The sequence below is a fragment of the Maylandia zebra genome, linkage group LG18 (genome assembly GCF_041146795.1).
Source record: "Maylandia zebra isolate NMK-2024a linkage group LG18, Mzebra_GT3a, whole genome shotgun sequence".
NCBI classification, from domain to species: Eukaryota; Metazoa; Chordata; class Actinopteri; order Cichliformes; family Cichlidae; genus Maylandia; species Maylandia zebra.
The window spans coordinates 4296967-4311023 of record NC_135184.1 but is presented as its reverse complement, the minus strand read 5'-3'; the positions used below and the strand labels follow the sequence as shown (position 1 = coordinate 4311023).

Here is a 14057-nt window from a genome sequence, read left to right as displayed (position 1 = left end):
CGTCAGGTGTGTGTGTTCGTGTGTGTACATTTATTGGAGTGTAACGTCTTTTGTTTGTGTTTTATTGTTATCATTATATAGCCTTTGTGTGTAAATGACGGAATTACTACTATATACTGCACATGTAACTACACCTATGTTAACTGCACTAAATAAAATGGAATCAGATGTTTCTCAGCTGCCAAAGTTAAAAGACTGAAGAATAGCTGCTTGATGCTGGCCTCCACCCATCCTGAAAGAGAAACAGAAAGTCAATATTTAACTTGCATTCATCAGAGACCCATACTATGAACAGATCTGTTTATGCCCAAACTTTAAACATGCCTGGTTTCTAAGAAATTAGCTTGAACAGCTTGGTGGCTCATGTTTGTTTTTCTGCCCACTAGTGGTAAAAAAAATCACTTGGTTGAGCTTTAAAATGAACTTCTATGAACTGTGCAATAAAACAGTACAGAAATAAGATAAATGTCACTACAAGTGATTCATGTTATTGTTACTGGACAGCCTGTGTTTGAGTTTCCTCCCACAGATCAACAATCATGTTTGGCTAGCTGAGATTCTAAGCTGCTGTGGACCCAGAGGTGAGATGGACGCAACTTTAAGTAAAAGAAAAAACAAAACAAAAAAAAACATATTATATTTTAACATTGAGGTACAAAATGTTGCAAGCGCTTCAGAGCTGTCAAAAGCTACAGAGCAGGTTGTTTTGGTTTTTACACTGGTTCCTTTTTCATTCCTTCCAGCATCCTTGTACCTGACAATTTTCAAAGAAATGCATCTTTTTGTTTGTTTGCAAACTGAACTTACAAAAAAAATCCATCTAACTCAGGGGGTGACAATAAGCTTCAGACACCAAGCTTTGTACCATCAGCTTGTTGCAGAACCATATGATTTGTTTCTTCAGCTGATTCTGCAGAAAAAGTATCGCAAAGTAATTTCCTTAAAAAACAGGAAAGAAATCCAGCAAAGACCTGACACATGACTTGGTTCAAGACTTTTGCACAGTACTGTGCTTATTATAATGACCAATATCAAAGTTTCCATAATCTTTGTGACAAACGTTTCCCTTTGCATGTGCCAGTTTGCCATTGCAGGGTAAATCCAGCCCTGAAACCACAAAACCAGTTTAGTCTTTGAAATTACTGTGTGAGACGATTGTGACTTTTATTGGGCACTTATCATTAGTTTTCTTAGTTTAGTAATTAAGGTGGCAAACAGAACAACAGCTAAATGACACTGCGTGAGAGATGGCAGACTGGGCTACCTGCCACACTCGACGGAATGAGCCCATCTTAACAAGGAAAGCTCACATCTACAAAGAGACGTTGACCCATTTTGCTCTGCTGCCTGTGCTGTTCTGGCCATAAATCAAGATCAGAGCTCACTGCCAAACCAGGATCTCCAACATGGACCTGCTCCACTTTCCACTGCTGGGTCCACTCCTTCAGTCCACACCAGTTCACCAATTCTGACACATATTTGCATCAGCGGGCCTGGTCTCAAATCATAGGTGTCCTTCATGGTAAGACATTCTCTTTTCTTTGTTGTTTCAAACTGTTGACTGTGAATTTCAGCTAATGAAAACTGGATCGTGGGATTTAAATTTGCTGTAACCGCGATGGAACCCAAATGGCTGATTTTGTGCGTTACTAGCTAACTGTTTCAGAAAACAGCAGCATTCTTACAAATAAAAAGATAATCCATAAGATTTCATGCAGAAACATTAGCTGAAACAACCATCTGCACCCATCTAACCTGATAAATGGACACTAATATAGGAAATACTAAATGAAAACACAGGTTCTCATTTTGTAACATTATGCATGGTATTACATATGAATTTGACTCAGATGTGTGTAGATTTAGGTAGCGCTAGAAGGATTGTGAAAGATTGTTTAAAAAAAGATAAAACCATGTCGGCTACTAGATGTGAAACAGGACTTGTAATGTTGCTGACCCCATCATCCACCCCCACCTCCACAGGATCTTTGTTTCCTAGACAGGAGTGTCGTTATACACATGGCGACACTCATAAAGATAGAAGTTATTTACCTGTTTAGAATTATCACCGTGGATTTAGAAGAACCAGGCATTTCTCTAGGGATGTATGAGAAAACACATTTCTGTTTTTACGTGGACACATAATTTTGCATATTTACACACATGCTCACAAACACACACACCATAACATCCATCCATCCATCTTCATCCGCTTTATCCGGGGTCGGGTCGCGGGGGCAGCAGCCTAAGCAGAGAAGCCCAGACCTCCCTCTCCCCAGCCAGCTCCTCCAGCTTATCCGGGGGAACACCAAGGCGTTCCCAGGCCAGCCGAGAGATATAATCTCTCCAGCGTGTCCTGGGTCTACACCTCACCCAGGAGGCGCCCAGGGGGCATCCTTGTCAGATGCCCGAACCTTACTCTGAGCCCCTCCAGGATGGGTCATAACATACCATAGTTTATTTATATAGCATTATGGCTGACCAAAGTGTTGTACAACACAGATAAAGTTATTTATATAGAAACTCATTCAACTTTTCATGCACACTTATTTTTGCAGACCATTAACAGGGAGCTGCAGTTGTTGTCTGTTTGTGTGTGTTACCTGGGTTTTATCCATGCTGCGTGTTTACAATGCCACATTATGAGGGTGTGTCTTCCTCCCAGAGACAAAAATGTAATCCATGCTACGTAAATTATTAAAGGTGAGGACATGATTTCAGGTTGGCATGTGTGTAGGCAACTAATGGTTAAGTCTACAGCAAGTGTGGTATGAAGGTAAGTCACGGAAGTCATGAATACAGTAGTGTGTGTGTGTGTGTGTGTGTGTGTGTGTGTGTGTGTGTGTGTGTGTGTGTGTGTGTGTGTGTGTGTGTGTGTGCGTGCATCAGTCACTAATTGGGCTGAATTTCATGGAGCAACAAAAGATCAGACTCGAAAATTCCAGCTCTGGTTTGTACAGGCTCTGCTTTGTTGTCCTTTCGCCTCTGTTTGCTGTGTTAACAGTTATGTGTCTCCCTCCCTCTCTCTGTCTCTCACTCTCTCTCTCTCTCTTTAGGTCTTTCTCTCAGTGTCTCTCTCACCCTTCTCCCCCCTTTTTTGTGCGGCTCATGAAAGGCTTTTTACTCCAAATGAAGCACGGTCAACCCAACTGCTTGGAGCCAAGCAACCGCCAGAGGCCAAATCCTGCGAGGGGCTTCACCTTCTCACATGTCTCTCTTCTCGCTTCACATTGAAACACACACACACACACATTTTAGGAGACAGCCGCAATGAAGCCTAGATCTTCAGTGAAGAGGACCTTCATCAGTGTCTCCATCTATGGGAAAAGTACCGGTGCTGAGCTTGGACTTGAGCTTTTGGTTGGATTTTGCGTTTGATCTTAGAGTTGGATAAAGTTTGAGCACAGGATGATGCTAGAGATGCAAAACCCCGAGGATAGTGGTGGTGGTGTTGGAGGTTCTAGCTTTGTGGACATGCTGGGCACTGAAGAGATGGAGTGTAAGATCTGCTACTGCGCCTACAACCTGGGGAGTCGAAGGCCTAAGGTGCTTGAGTGCTGCCACCGTCTCTGCTCCAAATGTCTCATTAAGATCCTGGATTTGGGTGAGTCGCCTCCCAATGCCTTGGTGTGTCCGTTTTGTCGCTATCTCACTAGACTGCCAGGAGATGCTGTGAGCAACCTGCCAGATGACTGCAACCTGGTGGCAACGCTGGCCCTCCAAAACAGGAATCAGAGAAACCGGCAGTTCCACCAGGAGGCAACTACGGAGCTGCTCCTAAGCCCCATGCGCCTGAGCTCACTGATGAGCAGCAATTCACCTGTGATATCTACTTCCTCCTCCACATCTTCCTCTACCCCTTACTCCACCATCCGCAGCTCCCCTAATTTTGTGGTCATTACTATCATGGAGCCTCCGCCCGCATCCATATCCACCCAAGACATCCATCCCTACCAGCAGATACATGGCTCTCACCTGTCAAACCAGGACTACCACTCATCCAGTCAAGACTCTATGGCATCCATCGCAGAGAGGTGGACAGTGTGGAACTGTGCAGCCCTCCTGTGCCAGACTTCAGCCCGGGCATTGGTATGGGTCCTGGGGCTCTTGTACTTTAGCTCCCTGCCTATGGGGGTTTACCTGCTCATAATGCAGAGGACAACACTTGGGGTGCTTCTGGTGAGCCTGGTTCCTGCCAGCCTCATCGTGATCATGGTCTATGGGTTCTGCCAGTGTATCTGCCATGAGTTCTGGGACTGCTTACCATCATAATGCAACCAAATGAACAGGCAATGCTTTGCTTTGAACATGCTTGACAATAGATCTCCAGAATTGACTAATGGGGATGTTACTGTGTAGCTAACCATGTGAACTGTTATTTGAATGGCATAAAGGTGGAGCTCATACATCTTAATTTGTGCAGTTTTTAGGCTGATAATTTACTTACCTAATAAAGCTCAAAATGTCAGATAGCTTCAACTAAAACACTACTTCTGAAGTCACTGTTTAATGTAATGCATTATGATGTTATAGTTCAAAATCTAAAGGAATGTACAGACTGTTCTCATCTCCACATTGGTGTGGCTGATTTACATACATGGTGTCCTCTTTAACCTATTCCCTGATACATCAGGTTAGCTATTAACCAACAAGCTTTCTTCCGAGTGCCATGAGTGGCAAACATAAGGTTTGAACCACAGGTGGGTGCAGCTCCTGTGGTCACAGCCAGAGCTGTGCACCTGAGATGATCATATCAGAGCTATCCTGTCATCGTGCAGAGTGAAGATTAAAAATAAAACTGACAGAGTATTTAGATCAGGCTGAACTTTTGGCTGATTGGGATTACTTTCACATGACTAACATCATCATTTGAAAATTTGGCCATGTTTAGGCACGAGCATCTGCCAGTGTAGCAGTACATATCTGAAAGAACATGAGAAAAACACAATAGGTACCTTTAATAGAGATATAATATGCAACCTGCAGATCAGCAGCAGAGCTCTTAAACGTTGTCTCTGAGATCTTAGATTTGATCTTAAACACACTCATTGCTTGTGTCAGAGGGACAAATCATTTTGTTCCGATTAAAGCCCTGCCAGCTAAAATGATTAATTCCCTCAAATAGAATAAAAGGAGGCATAATAATAATAATGTTTGCTGATAACTAACATTGGAGGGAAAAGCAGGATCTAGCTGATATAATTAGTCAAACATTAAGCTAGTGGGTTTTTTTTTAAAGACGTGGGATCTCTGCTGTTAACGTCTATTCACAGAGTACTGTATTATTAGTCTGAGCCACCAGAGGGTGCTGTGACCATCCACCCCAACATCCACCTTCACTGCTGAGGTTTTGCTGGATGTCCTGTCCTTGCAAAAGTCTTTATTTCCAGTGTCTTTATTCAGGCTGTTAATCCTTGCAAAAAGATGTCAGCTAATGGAGTGACTGATAACTGACAGAACATCTCTGTCAATTAAAACAGTTAGAATCTGCTTCAGACCAGCTCAGATTGTTGTTTAAGATTTTGGTGCAAATGTAACAGCAGTGTTTACACTGTAAGTTTGAAAGTCAAATTAACAGTCATGTTTTCATGCTTACTTGCTATTGTCTGGAGCGGAGACGTCTGGAGAGATAACTGACTGAGAGAGCAAAGTCAAACACAAGCTGATAAATGAGTATGAGATGAATAACATTGTACTGCTATCGTTTGTGGCTTATTAAAATAGTCTTTAACCTCTGATGGCATTTTTTGTTTTACCTTAATATAATAATACAAATACAAACCTTTTAAAAGGTGCCAAATTGACTACCAAATTACTCATTATTTTATCTTGTACTGGGTTAGACTAGTTTTTGTCTTCAGATCTACCTTGGCATAAACTGAGCAAGATGTTGGAACTTCTTCTCACAGATTTTAGTCCATATTGACATGATGGCATCATGCCGTTGCCGCATGATGAGAATCTCCAGGTTCTTGTATCAACAGTTCTCCCTGAACCGTTGATAAGGCATCCATGTTATTATGTTCCATCCATCCATTTTCTTCTACTTATCCAGTTGTTTACACCAAATTCTGACCTTCTCATCTGAATGTTGCAGTATTGTCAATCAGACGTTGTCTTGACCACATGTTAAAGTTTAAATCTGTTGAGCTGAACGATTGGTTAATTAGATATTTGCATAAGCAGTTGAACAGGTGGATTTGGCACCAGGTGGTATTCCTGTCACAACTCCAAAGGGTGCCTGCAGCTGGAATTGAACCAGCAACCTTCCACATATCAAGTGAGTGTGTTAACTTCTACAAAATCATAAATTTTAATTATGCGTTTTAATTCATGTGATTAGTGGAGAAGCATAAACAGCATATTGTGACATATATATATGCATAAAAACAGGGGCTTTATTACATCGCTCTACAGCGTCACCATTGGTTAGAAAGCGAGCTTTAAATACCACTTTATTTGATTATTCTGCTCTGAATTGCTTTTTAGAAACTTTTATTCTTTATTTTCTGTCAGTTTTATTCCTCTTTATTTTGCAACACCCAGAACTTTTTCATGTAAAATCAGTACAAACTAAAATGTGATCAATATGGAATATTGTAATGGATAAATACAGAATTAAATTATAAAAAAAGCACTGAAGCTAAGCCTTGCTGTGGCTCAGTAGAAGAAGAAGGAAGAGGGTCAATCCCACCAGAGCCCTTCTGTGTGGAGTTTTGTTTTTACTTTCGGGGGTTCTGGTGAATTCTGGAAAAGAGACTCTTAATCAGTTTCACTTCCTGGTTTAATATCGTTCAAAAGGACACACCAACCAGAGATTCTCAATGTGTGAAAATCATTATTTCTGTAAAAGGTTGCTGTTGATTTAAAATACTTTGCTTGTACAAACTGTTTTTATAGCTTATTTTGCTATGATCCTGGTTTATACTGCATTGATGTGTCATTAGCCTTTTCGTGTTTGAGCTGCTGAATATAAGATGAGAACAGAAAATATCCCTCTCTAAAAAAAATTATTAGGATAGAATAAAGAGCTTCAGTTTATAGATGAATACATTTTCCACCAATGGTTTCAAATCCGAGCTTTCATTTCTGTTGCACTATTATTTATTCATTCATTTGTTTAAGACACTGAGGAGCTGTTCCCAGCACAATTTGTACCCATTCTGCTTCTACAGCACACGTCTTGCTGATGATAAACAGCCAAGGCCTAATGTGTGTGTTTTCCAGGGGATGTGAATGTGAGCAACTGCTTCCCTACAGGGAGCGTAACATCATTTCAGATTCCTTTTTAGTGATGCAACGAACATTCCCACATGTTGGCGCGAGGGACATTCACAGACCATGTGAGCCAAACAAAACAAAACAAAACAAAAAACCCCTTTTCGTTTATAACAGTGATCAGAGCTGCTGGAAACACAAACAAGACAAAACACGATCTTTAAAACAACTGTTTTTAGTTCACGGGCAGGCATGAATTATGTATTATTGCCAAGCTTTTGTTTTACTTTCTGTCTGTGTGTGTTTTGACTGAGCTGGTTTCCTTTAATTTAACTATTAAAATATCAACTAACAGGGCTGGATTAGTGCTGAACTACACAGAGAGGCCCCAGACAAAAATATTCTCTGTTAATTAATAGGTAATTTGATTAGCTGCATGTCAGTTTAAAGTTCAAAACTCTGATGCTAAATACTATGTACTGTAATGTTTATAGGCCCTTTAAAAAATACAAGTTTAGGGAAAAATTATTACATAAAAAGTCCACATTAATCATAAGATACAACTTTATTAACACTAAATTTAAAAACCACCTTTCCTTAAACATCGGCTACATAATTACCCCTCACTGTCTCGGCCTGTATTTGTACAGCCACCATCCATTCCAACCACCTCCCCATAACATTTTCTCACAACAGGAAAACACTGCAAAATAGCAACGCAAATGGTAAGAGGTCGTCTTTAAATTTACCTGATAAATTCATAGTACACATTGCACATTAAATTCGTGTTTATTTAACAGTTAGTTACTACATGAAGCACAGTAAACTCTGAAGAAAGTGCTAATATTTTTTCAGAGAAGGAAAAGACACTTGTACCTAGTGGAGGCCGGGGTTGGTGAAAGGGATTTGGTAAAAAATGCAACTCACTCCGACCTTAATCAAGATTTTGAACTTTTTGTTTATACCCTAAACGTAGAATCATTAGTATCAACCTTTACTCCACTTTTATTACCTGTGCAATCGACTACATGTTGCATTCAGTTACTGTGTGCAAGTTACATGTGCTGTAATTATGTTTAACTTCTGCCCAGTGAGGCTACCAATATGTATCACCGGGGCATCACTGTTTACAGTCTAGCAAAAATAGAAATACAGAGATGTAAACTGAACATAAGAGCAATTTGATTTAATAAACTTCTTCATGTTAACAAGTATTTAATAAAACATCTTTTATAAAGTAATACGGGTTCAGTCTCGTTCACAGTACAAAAAATCTATATAAACAAATAAATGTATTTTAATGAAGCAAACAGTCATTGATATGATGTAGTAATTAGATGTCAATTAATATTTAAAAAATTGGCAAATTAAATAAGATTAGCACCAATAACCCCCTGGCTGTCAACATGTGTGAGACTGCAGGCAAAAATAAAAATGCAATTAATGTGCAGTACACTGTTAATAAACTAGAAGAAGGCACATCTATAGATATGTTACTTACACACTGAACTACTGTAATTAATTATTATCAAGCTTCTCTATAAGCTCTCTGAAAATCCTTCAAGTGAGAGAAATGCTTCTAATGTTATAGAGTAGGGTTTCTGGAGGACTGGGGTTTTTTATTCATGTGGTTCCGTAGTGGAGTGGTGTACATGTTTGACAAACAAGTGTAAGATACCTGGTTTGATTCCATGAGGAAATGCAAGGTGAACTGAACCAGGAGTCCTGACAAGACCCCCCTTTGGTGTTCTGGGTATTTGGTAGCCACCATGGCCCAATCAATCATGCAGTGCAATTGGCCATGGTGACCACTTTTGAATATGGTGCAGCTGAAAGTAGCTTTTTTTGTCACTTATGATCTCTCCATGCTCCTCTTTTCTGGATTTCCTTTCCATCAGTCCCCCTACTTGATCACCACAGATAGCTGCCCTTCCCCAAGCCTGGCTTGAAGTCTCTTTTTTGTTAAACAAGAGTTCTTCCTTCATTTGGTTGCCAAAAGCTGCTTGTATGCTTGTTTATATTATTAAAACCGAAATAAGTGATGCCTTCAAAGGGTGGTTAGCACCTGCACCTTGTGTTCAAATCCAGCCTTTCCTGCCTCTCCTGTATGTTCTATGTATGTTCTCCTGCATGTTCTCCCTGTGTCTTTGTGGGTTCTCTCTGGGTATTCTGGCTTATACCCAAAGTAGTGGATATGGTTAAGTTAGTAAGTGGTAGATAAAAGAAAAAAAAACTTCCACAAATAAGACCATATAGATTTTTCACCTTACACTGTTATAGGATATTAAAAAGAAAGACATATAATTAAGTGTAAATCTAGTTTATAAACATCAATAATTAAAATGTAATAATAATGATAGAGCTTAAAAACTGAAAACAATGATGATGACAATAATCATGAAGACTTGCTGACAGTGTTAACCTTGTAATCTACTGATAAGATAGTTTTTAGCTCATTCTGTGTATTTTCTTCACATTCCCATAGGAAGTGAGTGGAGCTGTTTTCAGCCAATCAGATCAGCGGATAATGCTCCGACAACAAACAAAAGATCGAGGCTAGCCGAGCTCATCATACTTTGTCGATCCGTCTAGGCTAACGTTAGTAGTTACTTTGCCCCCAGCACCGACTAGCTCCCTGTTTTTTTTTTTTTTTTAACTTCTTTGCTCAGATCCCGTGGGGCAGTCTCATCCTCTTGTTTCTATTTGTGTTTTAGTCAGACCTAATGTCAACCTGAGTCATTTTCAGCGATCGCTTCGCCTTTGCTGGCCAAGCTAAACGCGTTAGCCAGGTTAGCTGCTCGGCTAACCAGCTCTGGCTGCCTCTGCAACAACCAGCGAAGCCAATTAGCTTAGCCTCCTAGCTTTGCTAACTCCCCTTTAAAACTTGACACTGACGGACACAAGTGGCTCTGGCTTGTTGCTGACAAGCCAGTTTACTAAAACTCGTGTCGTAGCCATGTCTGGACAGTCATCCGGCGGTGGGTTTCTGATGTCGGTAGTTGTCCACGGAGACTCGGCTCTGAACGAGCAGGAAAAGGAGCTCAATCAACGGCTCCGACGGCTCTATCCGGCCGTTAACGAAAACGAGACTCCACTTCCCCGATCCTGGAGCCCGAAGGACAAGTTCAGCTACATCGGACTGTCTCAGAACAACCTCCGTGTACACTATAAAGGTATGACAGAAACCCTTAATCGGGAATTTTTGTACTTGTGTTACCAAATGCTAACGACATGTTAGCTTAGCTTGACGGTTAGCGGATCAAAGCCAACTGCCGTTGAGGCTAAAAACAAAGTCTGCTAAGCTAGCAGCTTCACCAACAACAAGACAGAGGACATCTTGCAACCCGACCAGCTGGCGAGGTGTAGCCACAGCCAAAATTGACCTACTAGCTTGTTAGCTTTCCTGCTACCTTGTGAGACAGCTCGTCAGCTCCATTTATAGTCACCGGGAAGCTTTCACGACAGACAACCTGGCCAACTCTCTTGTGAAATATATATTTTTAAAAAACATCCTTAGCCAAATTACATCTGATGGTTTGGGTGCCAAAATTACAACGTTCAGTGTTATCCAAAATGAACCAGAGCTTGACAACCCTCTGTTAGGCTAATGTAACATTATTTTATTTATTATTAATTGTCAGGAAATGCTGTGTCAAATATCGTGATTATCCCGGTCAGAGGCTCTGCTAGGCTTCCAGTGAAGTGGCTAGTGTTGATACGATATGCAGAGATAGTTGGACTAGTTTCTATCTAGAGGGCTTTTTCTCTTTCTTTTCTTTTTCTTTTTTCTGGTGCAGGCCTACAAGAAAAGGCTAGTGTGTTGTTGTTGTTTTGTTTTGTTTTTTAAAAAGGTGCAACTGCTTCCTGGGTGTGTACTGCTATTCTGTGTCTGTCTGGCCCTCTGCACACACGCTTCCTTGTTGCAACTAGAATGTTCTGCCTTTGTGCAACAAATCCACCTGAATTTCTTACAGCAGCTGCAACTTTAACATTCAAACACTGTAAAACTTTTACATGTACTGACCTCCAGGGAGCAATTCTCCACTTACTGAACAGTTTATTCTAACAGCAGTGTTAAGCTCTAAAATTCAGGCCTTCTGTGATTAACCATGTTTTAACAGAATGCCATAGTTGTAAATGGAAACCCTTTGAGTTTAGTTAGATGGGTTTTGGTTCCAATTCCAAATATAAATTCTCATATAAAACCCTCTGAAAAGATTGTTCTGCGAGTTCTACTGAAACTAAATGTCAGCTGTGTCCCAAGGCCTACCAGAAATGTAAAATACATTGTAATGTAAAATAGCAAATACTTTACAAACTGACATGTCAGTTATGTAAAAAAAATTTTTTTAATTAAACATATTCACATTTCACATGGTTAAATGCTAATATTTAGTGGTATAGTTGGCTAGAAAATGAATAATTCTTTGGTGGGTTAAGATTTCGTTTTGGAAGATTACATTTATCTGACATTTTATGGACAAAAGCATTAATTCTATATTTGAGAAAATAATGTTTCATATGTTAATACAGTAATAACAGAAAAATGTCATCAGAGCAAGAGAGAATAGCATTGGTGTTACTCAGTGATATAATTCACATTTGTACACCTCACACCCAAAGACTGTTTTAAACAGCTTTACTGTGCAGAATAGGGCTGCTCGATTATGGCAAAAATGATAATCACGATTATTTTCACTGAAATTGAGATCACGATTATTTGACGATATTTATTTAACCCTTTAAGACCTACTATAGAACCAAGTCCACCAGAGCTTATATTATTTTTTTTACATGCTGTAGTGCCATTTGTGGGAGCATTTCAAGTTGCTATACATCAATACAACTGTTATAGCCCATATTTTAATAATATGTATGCATTAAGTCCATAGTAATTACATAAATTGCAAAAAAGTGCAATAAACTACAAAATGAAAATCGCTTTTGTTTTGTTTACATATATTTCTACTTGGAGAAATTTAAGAGGCTTATCCCTCAAAACTTTAAATACAATAAAGTTGCAAAAAATAGTTTACAACAACAGGAAATTTATTTTGAGTGTCTTCATAGTTTTATTTTGGAGATACAGCAATTTTTATATACTGCAGGAAAAACAAAAAACAATCCTATGATGCAAATTTGCAAAGAAAACAGCATGTGCATCATTTCACTGTGGGAAGTGTTACGAACAGCTGATGGATCGGCAAAGCGTGTTTCTGGAATATTATGTTTTTGTTCCTGCAAGCGCTTTTTATGCAATTTTTGCAAAGCTATATGTGGAACGAAACCGTGACCGAGGACAAGCTGATGGCATCAGATGTAAGTACAACTCCTCCGGTTTCATATGCAAAACAAATTATTGCGCTAGCTTACACGGTTCAGGTTCTACAGGGATTTAAAAATAGTTACGCAAAACGGAGCGTGCTGCTCTGACCGGCTTTAAAGGGTTAACAATGACTTTAAAAAAATAATATAAAATAGTGTGCAACACCACTGAAGTTTTTTTTTTTTTTAAACTCTCTTTTCAACCAACGGCAGTCACTCTCCAAATAACTCTCCAAATAACTTCTGCTTAGCTTTCCGAGCTTCCCTCGGGTCCTCTTAATCAGCGGTCTCCAACCTTTTTTGCGCCACGGACGGTTTATGCCCGACAATATTTTCACGGACCGGCCTTTAAGGTGTCGCGGATAAATGAGGGAGGGGCTAATAATCGGCTCAGTCATTTTTAATGATCGTTGAAAGCCCAGATCGTAATCGTGATTAAAATTCGATTAATTGAGCAGCCCTAGTGCAGAAGTTTGTATAACAGACAATACTTAAAAGAACAGTAGAAAATCTACACAAGAAAAGTTATTATTCTGTAGACACTGTGTTACCAATTAACCGCTCTGTAATAATGTCTGTAATTAATGATAATGATAATATTAATACAGGTTATTTGTAATCTCACTTAATAATTAACATGGTCTTTGTTTTTAGTCAGTACTGATTAATTTATTGATCGGTTCATTTACCCGACTCTAATGGTTTAGCTATTTTGGTTACAGATGAATACGTTCAAGACTTGTGTTTGCCAAAAATGGAAACCACTGTTAATTCTGGGTTCAGAAGTGTTCTTGTAAGCTGATCATCTTTAAACTTTATATAATTATAAAGATTAAATGATTGAGTTGACTAATAAATTAATGTTTCATGTAAAATTTTAATGATCGTGTTTTCCTGTTGCTCTTTCAATCTGGGAGCCATATTGCCAGTAGAAAATTTGTAAAATGGAGGTGAGGTGTTTACTTCACTTGATCTACATCTAGTATATATTTCCTTATATTTGAATGTGGTTCTGGGGTATTTGAAAGAAAATAATTAACTGTGATAAGTAACCAAGTGTCTTTATTAAGACATACAAAAGCATTTAAAGAAATCTTTAAATTATGACAAATTGTACTGTAAACTCAGGGCCTGTATTATGGTCTAGACATACATTTACAAATGTATGTTGTTTTTACATGAAGGCAGTCAGGTCAAATGATGCTGCTGTTTATTGTTTATATCCTACATATAAAGAACCAGCCATTAAGTAAATGTATTGGATATTGTCAGATATTCTGTTGGCAGCATACTGAGAATTTCCCTCTCTAATGATATTTATTAATAAAACCAGTTTATTTGACTATCTATTGTAATAACTAAACAGTTACTGAGTAACATACAGCAGTGTAAACATGTGATTTATAACCGTCATGGTGCTGTTAATAGCTCTACACTGTGGCTTCATGTTAACCTTAAAGACTGAGATTATGAGCCGCTCAGATTTAAGACGTTTGGAGTGACAATCTTCTCAC

The 14057-nt window shown here is 39.2% G+C and overlaps 2 protein-coding genes across 2 annotated transcripts in view; both read left to right on the top strand.

The window, feature by feature from the left end:
- Positions 1-1339: 1339 nt before the first annotated feature.
- rnf182 (ring finger protein 182) lies at positions 1340-6199 on the top strand. The gene is made up of 2 exons (XM_004569426.3): positions 1340-1522; positions 3057-6199. Exon 2 carries the CDS (start codon positions 3409-3411, stop codon positions 4270-4272), a length of 864 nt encoding a protein of 287 aa, XP_004569483.1. The 5' UTR covers positions 1340-1522; positions 3057-3408; the 3' UTR covers positions 4273-6199.
- A 3557-nt stretch (positions 6200-9756) lies between these two features.
- ranbp9 (RAN binding protein 9) overlaps positions 9757-14057 on the top strand; it is a 31799-nt gene continuing 27498 nt past the window's right edge. Inside the window, exon 1 of the mRNA XM_076877111.1 lies at positions 9757-10391. Coding sequence (XP_076733226.1) covers positions 10175-10391 — 217 coding nt within the window. The 5' untranslated portion in view covers positions 9757-10174. The remainder of the gene's footprint in view (positions 10392-14057) is intronic.

Coding starts and splice junctions, on each gene's coding strand:
- rnf182 (XM_004569426.3), top strand. CDS start 3,409: ATGATGCTAGAGATGCAAAACCCCGAGGATAGTGGTGGTGGTGTTGGA.